Source organism: Magnolia sinica, chromosome 17 (genome assembly GCF_029962835.1).
Source record: "Magnolia sinica isolate HGM2019 chromosome 17, MsV1, whole genome shotgun sequence".
Lineage (NCBI taxonomy): Eukaryota > Viridiplantae > Streptophyta > Magnoliopsida > Magnoliales > Magnoliaceae > Magnolia > Magnolia sinica.
Window position 1 is genome coordinate 44,460,788 of NC_080589.1, and position 16,056 is coordinate 44,476,843.

At 41.4% G+C, this 16,056-nt stretch overlaps 1 protein-coding gene across 6 annotated transcripts; it reads right to left on the minus strand.

The window, feature by feature from the left end:
* Positions 1 to 3,622: 3,622 nt before the first annotated feature.
* On the minus strand, positions 3,623 to 6,292 carry LOC131231668 (uncharacterized). Of its 6 annotated transcripts, none has more exons than XR_009164503.1 (4): positions 6,222 to 6,292; positions 5,542 to 5,640; positions 4,904 to 5,171; positions 3,623 to 4,060 (listed from the first exon to the last, which is right to left on the minus strand). XR_009164503.1 is itself a non-coding variant. In XM_058227947.1 (4 exons), the coding sequence occupies exons 2-4, from the start codon at positions 5,554 to 5,556 to the stop codon at positions 3,821 to 3,823; spliced, it is 336 nt and encodes a 111-aa protein (XP_058083930.1). In that variant the 5' UTR covers positions 5,557 to 5,640; positions 5,730 to 6,205; the 3' UTR covers positions 3,623 to 3,820. The 6 variants fall into 6 exon arrangements, 4 of the variants coding, with proteins under 4 accessions (XP_058083930.1, XP_058083933.1, XP_058083929.1 ...); XM_058227947.1 differs by lacking the exon at positions 6,222 to 6,292 and adding an exon at positions 5,730 to 6,205 and having other exon boundaries at positions 3,623 to 4,042; positions 4,904 to 5,002; XM_058227950.1 differs by lacking the exon at positions 6,222 to 6,292 and adding an exon at positions 5,730 to 6,205 and having other exon boundaries at positions 4,904 to 5,002.
* Positions 6,293 to 16,056: the final 9,764 nt, after the last annotated feature.

Consider the following 16,056-nt stretch of genomic DNA (forward strand, 5'->3'; position numbering starts at 1 on the left):
AGAGAGCGAGTCCCCTTGTTGTAAGCCTCTAAATGACAAGAAGAAGCCAAAGGCCCTTCCATTAATGAGAACCGAAAACCAACTACCCATCCAACAATGATGGGCATGATGAATCCACCCTTGATGAAAACCGAATCTTTGAAGCACTTGGGTTAGGAAAGGCCATTCTACCCGATCATAAGCTTTTTCCATATCCAATTTAAGGATCATGTTCCCTCCAAAAACTTTGCGATCCAGATCATGAGTCATTTCCCTCACGATTGAAATGTTCTCCGCTATATATCTGCCCTTCACAAAAGCCCCTTGTTCTTTTGAGATAATGGAGGGAAGGATAAGGGCTAATCTAGACGTTACGGTCTTGGAAAATATCTTCATAATATCATTGCATAGGCTAATAGGACGATAGTCTACAATGGATTCAGGGCTTACCTTCTTTGTAATGAGGCAGATGTTGGTGCATTGGAATGCTCTTGGAATGGGGCCTCCTGCAAAAAAAATCCTTCGCCGCTTCGAAAATATCATTTCCAACGATGTCCCAACATGAGGAGAAGAAAGCACCTCCAAATCCATCCGGCCCAGGGGCACTATCGAATGGATAATGCCGTTGTCTTCACCTCTTCAATCGTGATAGGACTCATCAGATCCGAGTTTATCTTCTCCGTTATGATCTTCGGGATAGACAATAAAATAGCCCCATTCGATGCCCTGTCTTCATAGGAGAAAAGAACCGTGGAGTCATCCTCGGCCGCCCGTCCTATGTCCTCACATTTTTCAAGAAGCTCTCCTGATGGAGATTTGATTTTGTCGATCACCTGTTTTTTATGCTTCTCCAAAACTGACTCAGAGTTCCTATCCCCTTCTTGCAACCATCTAATTCTAGATTTTTTTTCTTCCAAAATAACTCTGGTTGAAATTCAGCCAGCTTGTGCTTTTGTTGGGCTACATTCAGCTTGTCCAAGTTGGCGGCAGAGTTAGAGTGAATAAGGTTTAATTCAGCTTTGGCTATCTCATCCTCAGCCATTTGCACATTGTTGTGGACGTCCCCAAATACAGTCTTATTCCAATCTTTAAGAGCCCTTTTAAATGCTTCATCTTGATGAACACTTTGAACAAAGGAGCAGCTGCCACTTCAGCATCCCAGACTTCCTTAACAACCCTTTTGAAGTCGTCGTGGGTGGTCCACATTCGTTGGAAATGGAAGGGCTGAGGGAAGTCGGCACTGTCGTCCTTAAGGGCCTGTTTGTTTTTCAAAGAAATGGGAAATACCCAGGTAAATGGTAATAATTATTTCCCTCCGTAGTTGCCGCACACTTCCCCGTAATTGATTTGATGGCCTACTTTTTGGAGGTAAAAGTGGCAAATATTGTAAAACATTTGTGGGTCCCACCATGATGCATATCATATATCCACACCGTTCATCCATTATGTCAGATAAATTTATTATATAAGCCAAAAAATGAGGCATATCCAATGCTTAAGTGAACCACGCCATAGAAAAATGTAAATTAAGTACTTATCGTTAAAAACTTCTTGGGGCTATTGTTTCTTTTGGTATGAGCCAGTTGAGTGTTAGATCTAACTCATTTTTCTCCTCATATCTCAAAATGTTGTGATAAAATGGATGGACGGAACAGACATATGATATACATCAAGATGGGGTCCTAAAATGGCCACTACTATTTTTGAACCGGTTTCTAAGAAGTGAAATCCCCGTGAATATTCAAACAGGCGAAACAATAATAATCACCCATTTCCAGGGTATTTACCTTTTCCCGATGAAACGATGAAAATCAAATAGGCCCTAAAGGTCAAGAGGATCGGAGAGTGGTCTGAGAATGATCTTGTGAGGTGATCAATTTTGAACATCGGAAGTGAACTCATCCAAGGTACATTAACTAGCAATCTATCAAGCCTAGCCCATCTGTGGGCCCCGTCAGCCTTATTATTACACCATGTAAATATGGATCCATTAAATCCAACATCAATGAGACATGAATCATTTATGGCTTCCATGAAGTCATGCATCGACTCCATGAAAGAGGATACACCCCCCAACCTTTCTTCTATGCGAATCGTGGAGTTAAAATCCCCGCAAACCATCTAAGGACCTGGCACAATGGAGGAGATCGTCCTTAATTCATCCCATAAGTCCTTCCTACTGTCCTTATTGCAACTAGCATAAACCATTGAAATCATCACAGGAGGAAGATTTTCGATAGTTACCAAACAGGAAACACATTGTCTGGAAGCTGACACAGATTGGATTTAGATGCCTTGGATAGCCAAGATCCAAATGCGGCCCTCAGTCGCTTCCTCCATTAAGTGAGACTAAAACCCCAGCTTTGCTGCCACGACCTCCCTCTTTGAAGCTCTAATCATTGGCTCTTGAAGCATAAGAATTGAAACCTTATTCTTCTTAATTAGCTGCCTCGTGTGGCGGGTAGTTTGCGCATTACCTACCCCTCTCACGTTCTAGGAAAGAAGGCTACACATCAGACACCCATCCTTTTTCCTCGGCCCTTTTATGGATGCTTCGAATTCTTTGGCTTTGCCTTTTAAAGAGAGATCCTGTTAATCTCCCTTTTTTTCTAATAGACACTGTTGGAATGGAGGCGGTCCTACCAGCCTTGCTGCCCAAATCAGAAACCTCGGACTCAGTATTTCCCTCCCTTGTTACAATATCTACTCATAATGCTATTCCATTTTCATCATTAACAGTCGCATGGTGAGCCAGCCTTTTCGCAATGAGGGGACTGATGACACTATTGTCTTTTGAACACCCTATAAAATTCCCCTCAACTTCTGGGACCCTGTCTTCCAGGGAAGGAAACTCAATTGCTCTGGTTTCGGCTCTTGCGAACATCTCATCTGTGTGGTTATCCCTGGTTCTAATATCTGCGCCTCCTCATAGTTTGGTTCTGGAATTTCTCGGATGTCTCGATTGGAGGATTGAGGTCTCTGCATCACCGGGCCTTCTTTGAACAAGAGTTGAACCCCAGAAAGCCATCCTTCCCAGTCCTCTAGTACATTACTATCACTACAAGAAAAACGGGCAAAGGCTACCTCCAAAAACCATAGCTAAACACCTTTTGGTACGGATCTAATCCATAACACGTCCGTCGCTATTGGTGGGGTAGCTAAAGGTCAAAAAACCAATTGCTACGGATTATATCCGTAATAATAGATATCTGTAGCTACGGACAAAACCCGTAGCGATAATTTCTGTAGCGAAATGTAGCTACACCTACAGATTAAATCCGTAGCCATAGATATCACTAGCTATGGATAAAGGCCGTAGCTATACTTTTTGTAGTGAAATATAACTATAGCTATAGATCAGATCCGTAGCAGTCGATATCACTGGCTACGGAAAAAAGCATTAGCTATAATTTCTATAGCGAAATGTACCTACGGCTACGGATAATATCAGTAGCTAAAAGTGCATAAATCCGTAGCAATACGCTATAGTTAGCAATAGCTACGGTTTTCAGAACAATAGCTACAGCCAAAATTCGTAACTATTTTTTAAAAAATTGTAATAATGATGCCTGTTTCCATTGCAAGAACCTACTGTGATTGATAACTCATCTAAGCTTAATGCTAATAGGAATAGTACATAAAATGCAATCAGGAAAAAAAACTATGCATTTATTACAAATAGCAATCAAATCATACAATGCATCCCACATTCACATTTCTAAATAAACAATACTTCACTTTGCTCAACCTATCATAAGAATTACAACTAAGGCGTGCCCTCATGTGCAAGAAACAAATACACTCCAACACAGTAAACACCCTCCATATAATGCAATAATGCTCACGTTTTTACAGAATTTTCTTCCTTCAGACGATCAATTTCAGTAAATGCAGAAGATAGAGCTTCTTTTTTCCCTGAAACTGCAGATGTAACTTTTGTGGACTTTGACACAAGATCACTTTCAAGTTCTAAAACCCTTCCCTTGAGAAAATGAATTTCATCCTCCAATGACTTCTTTAGCTTGTCATCTGCCATTGTCAAGTTCCTATCCTTGCTTCCCATCTGCCATTATGATGGTGCCTGCATTATATCCAAAAACCAACAAGTTTCTGTCAATAATCTCGGTGCGATGGATGTTAGGCAGATAGTGTATATAGCATTATTTAGTGTATATAGTCCCACATTCACAGTCCATTCCTAAAGGGTGTTGAGATGGTAGGTGCATGTCTTCTCATTTAATACAATGGAAAGGCCAATGGCTTATTGACAAGCCATGGTTTGGCTATTGACCTCAACACTAGTTAGCTAGCTGATGTCAAAGCTCCGTGGGCCCTACCATTATGTGTGTATTTCATTCATTCTGTCCATTCATTTTGCCAGCCTATTTCAGGGAATCAGCTCAAAAATGAGGCAGATCCATAGCTAAAAAAGACCACACCACATGAAACAATTGAGAGAATAATATCCACCGTTGAAACCTTCCTAAGCTTACAGTGATGTTTTCTAACCTGTCCATAAAGTCACCTAAATCGAGTGTTTTAATCCGCAAAGAGCTTATTTTAACACAAAAATGATGGATGTTTTCCTTGGTTACTTTTTAATTTTCCATTTCCACCAATCCAAACAGCCCCTTGCAATGGACAAGTTTTACAAAAGCCCAAGCATTAAATGAAAGCAACATAACAACATTGTCAAGAAAAGGATACTAACATGCAATATGGCATCCATGGGAATAACAGTAAACCACATTTTAACACAATTCATTCCCTTAGTTGAAAAAACAAGCTTTGTTCTGTCGCTTTCAACTAATTTTCCCTTCTTTTTTACTTAAATGTCAATGATTACATGGTGATTTAGGAAATAAGAAAACTGGAGGCTTTAGGAATCTGATTAAATGGGTTATTGAGAGAAGAAGAATAGAACCTGGTAATGCGATGAAAGCGTTGGAATGGCGGGATATCTCTGCCTTCCTTTGATGCATGGTGACCAATTTGCAAGAGTTACACAATGAACAATAGCAACCTTTGACATATACAAGAATGTGTAATAAGTTACCGACCGATGAAGATAAAAGACTGTTGTTGGAGTTGTATCAGCTGTTGCTGCCTGAGCTGAGTCTTAACCTGCTAGGTTTGAGAAACTTGTTGGGCAGACTGAATTTGTGTATGTGACTCAAATTGAGGCTGAGGAACTGCAAGTTTTTGTTTATACAATTTAAAATACATTTCCAATCCATTCATCAAGAAAAAAGCTCCAACAAAAAAGAATAAGAAAACCCATGCGCTGAAAAACATCAAAATAGAAACCCAAAGTGCAAATATATTACACAAGAGAAGGACAAAAACATCATAAAGAATTGGGGCTCTTAGTGATTCAACACACCATTATGAACATGAAATTGGCTTCGAAAACAAACCCATGAGCTAAGAACATAAAAATAGAATAAATAAATAAACATAAGCATAAAATGCATCAAGAAAACATCATCTAAATGCATGAAATATGAGAGTCTAGAAGCTCAATGAATGGGTTACCTCCCAGCTTTCTCAGAAGCCACATACCGATCCAATCGACATGTATCCGCTGATTACACAAGTTCATCCAACTACAGTAAATACATACAGCCCATTGGTCAACTCTAAGCAGTGATCCAAGGTATTCTGCAACAAAAACAATTGCACTGGTGAGAAATATTAAGTAAGATTTAAATATTTTAGGATCTCAATGTTCACTTCGATTGAACTACAACCAGGTTCCTTTTGAATCCCCCTCCCTTTCATCTTTGACATCACATGAGTTGTAACTGGGAAAGTGGACTTTATGGTTGTATCAGCCAGCTTCTATAGCCCTCACATCAACACCAATACGGGCCAATACAACCCTTTTTTTGGGAAATGGACCACCTCAACCCTATATCATGTTACAGGGGTAGACAATAGTTCTACAAATACAATCGTAACATAACCGATGTTCAAACAATGGTAATGTTAGATGGAGAAAAGAGCCAGTCGATCATGATTTAGAACTCCAACATACGAACCTGTGATTCCATTTAGATGTGACTTGGCTTTCTTTTGAATGAAAGTCGGGAAGAAATTTAAAATAAAATCCATACCCGGAACTGTGGCACATTCAAACACCTTAATTTAAACAAAACACTGACATAATCAATTCTAGAAAATGAAAAGGGTGAGTATTTGAACAATGCATTCCAATATGAGCTTTAAAAAATGACAATTACCTGGACCTGAAGTTCCCTGGCAGCAAAGTCTAGCAAGCTCCCTAAAAGTCTTTGTTTAAAGATAGGCAATGCTTGTCTTTGGAAACATCTTTCTTAGGGAACTGAGATTCCAACCTTGGGTTTCATCTTCTTTGCAGCCCTTTAAAAAAAAATGGAACAATCACAATGCAATGATGAGTTCTTAAGAGATGTTTATGTTAAAATGATGAAGTAACTGATCACAACCACAAGTTCATGCGTAGCATTTGAGAGCCACATAAATACCAAAAATGAAAATTTTAACATTGGAATGAATTGTATAATCACTTCATGACATCAACCATGACCAACAGACTTGAGATCATGTCAAACCAAAATCCCTGAAAATTGTCCATTAGTTTTCTGGCAACAAATATGCAGAAAATTGCAACAGGTGCAGCAATGAGGAATATGGTCAGCAACAAAGACCTTGCATCAGGTCCAAATATAAACCTCCCCTCAAGGAAAAATATATTGCTGCCTTTACAGGCCTGGTAAATCCTCAGCACCGCAGTGTCCGGAGCTCCCGCGGCACCCCGATCAGAGCCCTGCGGTAGAGGGACGTACATATCTCCCTCTCTCATGACAGATTTAAATCAAGATCCGAAAATGGGAAAACGACAGAAAAAAATAGAGATTGAAGATGGAGCAGAAGAAGAATCAAAATGCAGAATATTTTCTTCCTTCTTTAGGGTTATGAGTTTCCGGCCATGTGTGTCAGATCGGTGGGGATGTGACTCAGATGCCGACAATATCGGTGCGGGGATATTGGATGGCGAGGATGGAAAGTTAGGGCTGGGTTTGGATGGACTAGATTCAGCACGCTAGCTTTTATGGGTCGTCGTCTGCAACAAGAAAGGATGAGAGGATGGGTTAGGGTATGGAGTGAGAGAGAGAGACAAAGAAATAGGGTGACATTTGGGCGTGGCTTTGTTTTGAGCACGCGCTCAAATTTGGGAATGGCCGTGGACGGTCCTCTCAGGGGCTCCGTGGGGCCCACCATGATGCATTTGCATTATCCATTCCGTCCATTAATTTTAATAAATTATTTTACCTCATCATCCCAAAAATAATGTAGATTAAAGGCCTAAGTGGACCACACCATAGGAAGCACATGTGATTTAATCTCCATGTTTCCTACTGTGTGGTCCACTTTACCCTTCAATCTAGCTGATTTTTGGTCTCATGCTCTATCACTACCAGAAAACAAGGCAAAGGCTACGGATAAAAACCATAGCTAAAAGCCTATGGCTACGGTTAAGATCTGTAGCACGACCGTAGCCTTTGGTGCCGTAGCCATAGGTCTAAAAGCTATGGCTACGGATACAATTTGTAGCCATAGAGTTAATGGATATGGATTAAATCCGTAGTCGTTGCTTCTATAGCGCTAAAGTATTTACAGCTACGGATTATATCTGTAGCTAAAAGTTGAGCAAGAACCATAGCAATAGGCTTAAATTAGCAACAACTACGGTTTTTAGATACAAAGCTACAGTTAATATCCATAGTTAATTAAACTATAGGTACGGGTTAAATCCGTAGCAAATTTGTCCATAGCCCTAAATTATATACAGCTATAGATTGTATCTGTAGCTAAAAGTAGAATGAGAACCGTAGTAAAAAGCTATGTTTAGCAAGAGCTATGGTTTTCAACAAAGGGTTACAGTTAATAGCCGTAGCTAATGCCTATTATTACTATAAAAAAATTAATTTGTAATGGCAACTCTTACCATTGTAGTATACCCTGATAACTCATATAAGCTAATATAGATAAATACTTCATGGCTAAATCATTCATTCATTCAATCAAACAAAATCATTCGTTTATTTAATCAAACACAATCATTCATTTCCATTCACAAAAGTACAATGCCAACATAATAGTTATATGTCTATTTAAAGTTCTTATTAACAGTAAGATCCAATGCCTTCTCGCAGCCAAATAGCTTCTCAACAATTGCAAGTGAAAACTCCATAGATGTGCATCTACTGGTTATCAATTTGCAATCAACTAACACCCTATTCTCAGCTTCGCTTTGATCCAAAAGCTTATTGCACATGGATGATCATATACCTGTTTGATCTGAAGGAGAATCAATGTTATACGCTGCCAGTCATTCTTTCAGCTCGAGCACCTCATCATCTTCCTCTTCACTATCAACGACAGTCGGCATTTTCTGCTGAAAGACCCAAACCAAAAAGGCAATGAGAAGTCCACAAAAATAGGGAGATACTTGGGAAATAAGAAGTTTCAGGATTTACAAGCACACCTTTCTAGCAGGAGCCTTCTTCGGAGCTCCCCTGCCTTTGGGTTTTGCCCCCTCAGAAACATGTCCTATGGAGAGAAAAAGATAACATGCATTGAGATGAATGAAATCTTCAAGATGGGAAAAAAATGGTAACTAACAATCCACCCATTTTGGGTTTCAATTTCTATGCTGCCGATTGTTGTGTACGTTCGCCAATCAGGTTTCAATTTCTATGTTGTCGATTGGCGTGTATGTCCAAACACTGGTTTACTGACAAAGATGATTTTTTATTCATCAGAAAAGAATGATGCCTACCAGTTTCAGTTGTAGTACTAACTGATGCTACAGATTCAACAACAGTATCTGCTCCATTAGCTTTCTTGGTGTTGTTCTTTCTTAGGTTCTTTCCAACTTGTCTAGAAGCCTTAGCGAGAGGCTTGTCTTCCTTGCCCTCCATCTGTCCTATCACCTCCTCCACATGGGCTTCTTCCTTCTCATGCTCCTGCATCGATTGAAAATCAGACAAGAAAGACCCTTAAAAAAAAAAATGGAAAGTCATGTCCTCAAAATTGGGATGAGACGACATCCATAAAAATCAGCCACATCTATTTTATGGCTGACGCCAACAGATGTTGAATGAAGCAAATGGGATCCCTGAAGCCAACAAAATATTAATCAGCCCAGTCTTAAGGCACTCAGTTAACAAGATGGATTTTAATCAAAACAAATACTGTTGCTGTTGAAAGGCAACACACAATTTTAGATGATCCCAATGAATTTGATTTCCATTTCAAGAAATAAGGATTGAATTGTAATGAAGTAGGATACACTGTTCATATCCATTAGACAAGCGAACAAATTCCTGACCTTAAGAAGTTGAGGCAAGAGAAGCAGGCACTCTTTCAGACATTTTTTAAGGAAAAAATCGTGGTGTTGGATAACCTGTCATGCATCACCCATGAGTAAAGTCTATTCTTTTAGGGCGTGTTTGGATGTTCCACTTCCAGCAGCAGATGGGGTGGACTCTACACAAATATGTATTGAGATATTCTTGTCTCACTCTATTGGTTCAGACCAGAAATTTAGGAAGAAGGAATCCAGCTTATAGTTTTTGTTTTCTACACCAATGCCAACTCAAAGCGGGGAGCTTTAGCCGAAAGCTCCATACCAACCATTACTGGGAGTCACATCCAAACAAGCCCCTACATATAGCAAATAAAGTACATTTAAGAAGAGGAAAGTAGGAGAAGGATGAGAAGACCTCATCTATGGTCTTTGTCGTTAGAAGTCTACTGTGCATCACATGCCAATTGGGTTCAAGAACCTACGAATGGCATACAAGGAATTATTGCAATGAACAAAAGAACTTTGGTTCCAAAAAATGACAATAAAATGATATGCCATTGAAAATAAGACAGAGCTTACCTCAAATGTCAAATATGTAAAAGGCTATTAATAAATTTAAGCATGCTGCGGCAAAGCACTGAAGAGTGGTAGATGGCTATTCCCAATTTGTTAAAAGCACAAACCCCCTATAAATATATCAGTAATTTAGAAAGCAATCAAAACCCACCCAAGAGAAATTAGTACTTGCAGAGTGCAAATGACCCTCTGCGAGTGACAAACAGAAGCGCCTGCACATGCAAGAGTAGCATATGCACAAGATCTGACAATTCATTAAGGGGGGGCTTCTTTTCTTTTCTTTTCTTTCTTTCTTTCTTTTTTTTTTTTCTTTTCTTCTATTTTTAAAGAAGCAAAAAACTTATTAAAAGAACCAACAGACAAAAGAATACAACAGCTAGCCATAGCCAGCAAAAAACACTAGCCAAAACTCAGAACATCCACTTCCTGATACATATAAAAACCTTCTTAAGGACTTTTAAGAGGGGGCTGCTGCAATTACGAAAGCAATGGATATTTCTCTCTTCCCAAAGAGACCAAAGACCAGCTAGTAAAGCCATTTGCCACATAGAATTTCCTTCCTTCCTAGGAGCACCTTCGTGCCAAGTGGATACAGGAACATCCCAGGAAACTTTGAAAGAGTCAAGACAAGCAGCCCACACTCTCCAAGTGAAAGGGCAATGGATGAATAGGTGGTCCACCAATTCCACATCTTCCATACACATCAAGTAGATATTTGGGATAATCATAGCCCTCTTGCACAAATTGTTGGTAGTGAGCACCCTTTTCCTACCAAGAAGCCAGGTGAAGGCCGCAACCTATGGGGGGAAGGGGGAACGAGAATGCTTGATGATGATTATCACATAGTCCAAAAACTAAGCAGGCTAACTTGCAGGTTAAAAATATACAAATTGTCCACATTCAGCATAAATGTGTGGCCCACCTGATAAGTGGACCACAAACAATTTTGGGCTAAAGCACATTCACCATGGGGGGCAACTAGAACGCATGATGGTGATTATACCCTAGTCCAAAAACTAAGCAGGCTAACTTGCAGGCTAAACACATGGAAATTGTCCACATTCAGCATAAATGTGTGGCCCACCTGATAAGTGGAGCAAAAAGATTTTTTGGCTAAGCACATTTGCCATGGGGCCTACCTGATGAATATCCTGGATCTCACAAATGCATTTCTCTTAGGGAACTTGTGTTTGGGACTTACAGATGCACAACTGCATGTAACACTCCTTGTCACGCCCCAAACTCGGGAACCAGGCTCACAAAATTCTCGATCGCCGAATCCGGTGCTGACAGCCTCCGTAGTACCCCATTCTCGACTCCTAGCGTACATACACCAAATTCTGATCCTGGGATCCTACAAGGAGGATTTTCCAACATACATTTATCTCGTAATAAGCATAACCACAAGTTTACCCAAATCACAAAGGCAACATCATCATCACATATCCACTAATATAATCATTTGAGTATAATGCTGAAAGGGAAATACATATGTCAAAATAAAAACTCCAGAAGTTAGCCACATGCTCCAAGCTCCATGCTGCTGCAACCTAACATCACCTGCACGCATCTATCATGCATAAGTTTATAGAAAGCTTAGAGGGTGGTGTAAGTGTGTGCACAAGGTAAGTGCCAAGTATGCAATACAATGCCATAAATCATACAATGGAATAAACAGATATACTGATAAGATACGATATTAAAGTAAGCGAAAATATACTGGTAAGTCCACGAGTCATACAATATCAGAGTACGAAATACAAATCAGCTATACAAATGAGTCAAAGAGAGTCAAATATCAAATGCCGAGGATGCAATGTAATATACAATTCCTGATGAGTTCACGAATACCATCAGCCGTATCTAGACTATATAAATGCAAAAACACAGTAACCCAAAATGTCATATGCCTACGGATGTAATACAATATGCGATGCAAATGAAATGACCATGCTGGAGTGTGAAGTCGGGATGATAGTATGTAGTCTCGTAGGCTATGGGGTCCATCACAAAGGACTTCTATCCAAACCAGTCCCATACCTAAATTTAGATAGTCAAACTCAATGTGGTAAACTTCTGATCTCAGGTTAGTCGCACGCCTCAACCGAAATCTTGGCCATTGCGAAGGTACATGTAACAAACAGTTACGCACCACCAGCCCGAGTGGATAGTGAATGAATGAATGAATGAGTATGCAACTCCTGCTCAATAAGTCCATATATCAGTACTGTTCATCTCTGGGATCATCACCGGGTTTTAGTACACTTCAAATGGCACTGCCCCTCTCCCAGCAGTACAGTATGCCCCCTACGCTCCAGCGAGTAAGGCTACACCCCCTCCCAACAGACCACGACACAGCGGGAGACGCGGCCTCATGGTATTAGCACTCGGGCGCTCATGTATCCACTCGGTCTCAACGTTGAGGCGTCTTCTGGTACCAAGAGGGTTTAGGAATTTTCATCCAGGGCCATCTATGGCAGCCCGATGCTAGAATAAATTTCTGGTGTCCCGTCTGACCATCCACGATATGCCTGTGGAGGCTACAACCCTGATGTCGCTACGGCGTACAATAATCATAATGCAAGATGCACGAGTCATACAATCCAGTCATGCATCACTCCTGCACATATCATGCGCTCATATGAGATAACCTCCGCCTATTAGGGAGTCTCATAACAACATGCCTAATGACATATGCAATGGTCAACCACATATCACAACAAACATGTAGATGATGCGTATGGGCCTGTATCATGATGTTATGCAGTCACATACTCATAATCGGTATCAATAACTAGCATCGACAATCGACCTCGACAATGTGGACATTTAACCAACATTGCCCTCATAGCATGCCCCTCATAGAGCCTAACATATAGTGGACCTATGGCCCCACACGAGGGCCAATTATATAACACCATGGCCCTCATTCAAGAATTTAATACACATCACAATGGGCTTTTCACATGGGCCTAACATACATCACAATGGGCTTCATCGCCTAGCCCTCAAATGTATCACAATGGGCCTCATCACATAGGCCTCATATTCATCACATTAGGCCCTTAAAACATGAGCTAAATATACATTACAATGGGCCTTAAATATGGGCCACATATATATCACACAGGCCGAATACACATCACAATGGGCCTCAACTACGGGTCGCATATACATCATATAGGTCTCAACAATCGGCCTCGACAATCAAAATCGGCCTCAACAATCGGAATCGACACTTGGAATTGGCCTCGATACTCGACCTCGACAATCGGCCTCAATACTCGTTCTCGACAATCGAAATCGGCCTATATAATCAGCCTCGACAAATCGAAATTGGCAAACCGGTTATGTCAATCAGAATTGGCAATCGGTCATGACAATCGAGATCGATCGATAATCAAAATCGGTAAATCGATCATGTCGATCAGAATCAGCAATCAATCATGACAATCGGAATCGATCGATAATCAGAATCGATAAATCAGTCACGTCAATTGGAATCGATCGATAATCAGAATCGGCAAATCGGTCACGTCAATCGGAATCAACAATTGGTCACGACAATTGGAATCGATCGATAATTAGAATCGGTAAATTGGTCATGTCAATCGAAATCGACAATCAGTCATGACAATTGGAATCGATCGATAATCAGAATCAGCAAATCGGTCACGTCGATCGGAATCGATCGATATTCAGAATCAGCAAATCAGTCACGTCAGTTGGAATCAGCAATAGGTCATGATAATCGACCTCGATCGCTAATCAGCAATCGGCCACGACAATCAGAATCAGTAATCGACCTCCATACAAGGCGAGGTCCATAGATGGACGTCCGATGATGGACCAAGCAATATCAATGGGGCCCAATCATTTGAGATAACCCACTAGAGAATGAAGTGAATGGGCCTAACCAGGCCTAAGGGAAGGTCACAATGTGGACATCCAACCGCCATTGCCCAACAATGTGGCCATTTAACCAACATTGCTCCCAAGAAGTGGCCCACATAGAGCCAAACATAAAGTGGGCCCATAGCCACACACGCAAGGGCCTAACATATATCACAAGGGGCCCCCCACATGGGCTTCATATACTTCACATCAGGCCTCATTCATAGGCCCAATATACATCGCAACAAGCCTCTGACATGGGCCTAATATATATCACAAGGGCCACATCACATGGGCCATATAGGTATCAAGTGGGCCACATTACATGGGCCTCCTATACAACACGTCAGGCCTCATACACAACATAGTGGGCCACATACAATCTCAATGGGCCCCATCACGGTGGGCCATATACAATCTCCATGGGCCACATCCCATGGGCCTCAATATACATCATAATGGGCCTCGAATACAAAACAGGTGGGCCCCATTACATGGGTCAGGTATACATCACACTGGGCCGCACCACCTGGGCCTCGAATGCTTTACAATGGGTCTGATGGGATAGCCCATACGATCTAGAATAAATGGACGATGTGAATATAGGACATATACAACATGGTGGGCCTGCAAGATGGGCCCCACCAAATAGATAGTGTTATGCAATACACACATCACGGTGGACCTCATACATTCACAATAGGCCTCAATCAATCAGTAATTAGGCCTGATAAAACACATGCTTCTAGTGGGCCTGAAAAGTGATGGACCGCAAGGATAAAACACATCATGGTGGGCCATAGCCCATAAATGGCGTGCACATAAATCATACCTTAGGTGGGTCCCGTCCCAAGTGGACGATGCTGATAAAATACATACACCATGGTAGGGCCCACTGTCTTTTAGACGGTATAGATAAAACACATACATCATATTGTGGCCTGGTAGATGGGTGGCATGGACATACCATGTATACAACAACGTGGGCCCCACACCACCCTGAACAGATGAATAGAGTGGATATAGAATAAATACACCAAGGTGGGGTCCATGTCCCCAAACGGATGGACGTTGAGGATACAACACATACCTCATATGTGGGTCTCACATGCACCATCCAGATGGACGGTGCGTAGATAAAATACATACATTAAAGGGGACCCACATCGCACGATGAAACACATAAATCAGAAGTGGGTCCCACATGGTCATGGCCCACTTGATCAAATGATCTTTATGTTTTCCCATCACCATTAAGTAGGGCCCACATGGCTTGGATGGCCGTGGGGTCCATTTGATGGACGGCTTGAACATCACATACATCAAGGTGGGGTACATCCGAGTGGGCCACACGGCCACATCATCACACCAAAATATTGAAAGAGAGAGGGGGAGAGAAAGAAAGAAGCACCCACCTATCCTTCTTCTTCCTCCTTAGCCTTCCAATGCTCCAAAAGTGCTCTTTCAACAGTGGAGATGATGATTCAAGGGTGGGATGGGAGATAGGGTGATAGGGAGTGGGCCACACATGGCTCTTCTCATGGAGAGCTTGGACGTTTCCTCTCCTTGGGAGTTACTTGGGAGAGTGAGAAATGAGAAAGAGAGGAGTGGTGATGGAGTGGAAAGGGATGAGTTCTTTTGACATTTGTAAAAAAAGACTGGGCTAAGCATACGTTGCATTGACTTTGGATAAGGAGAGGTAAGGGTGAGTGATGGCTTGTGATGGGATGTACTTGACTTATAATTGATGTGATTGATGGGACATATCATAGAGATTCTATCAAAATTCACAAAGCATGGCATTTTCCTCAAATTGAACGCGGGCCCACATCTCCTGGCCCTGGCATCGCCTCACTGCGCGAGGTGCAGCGTCGGAACCGCGACGACGGTGCGATCACACTCGTACAAGTTTCGAGTTGAGCTGACTCTGGAATAAGGGACACGACTCCGGGTTGCATGCAACTGCTGATAACAGATCCCAAGTCGCCAGAATTCAACCGGAAGGACCACGGAAGCCTACGGAACAGTACGAGCTAGGATATAGGCCTCACACTCCTTGCCACCTAAACATGTCTACATAAAAGAAACATACACATACTTGATGGACATGCCATGCTCCACAAAGTTGGCGGTTGACGTGTTTACAATGAAATAGGAATCAGAAAATCAACTGATACTTTGTCAAGGCTTTTCTGGAAATCACAAGGGACAACCGCCATTGCACCTGTTCTTGTACCAAAATTTAATTGCTA

Coding starts and splice junctions, on each gene's coding strand:
- LOC131231668 (XM_058227947.1), bottom strand. Junction 4,043..4,903: donor CGCTTTCATCGCATTACCAG/GTTCTATTCTTC, acceptor TCATAATGGCAG/ATGGGAAGCAAGGATAGGAA.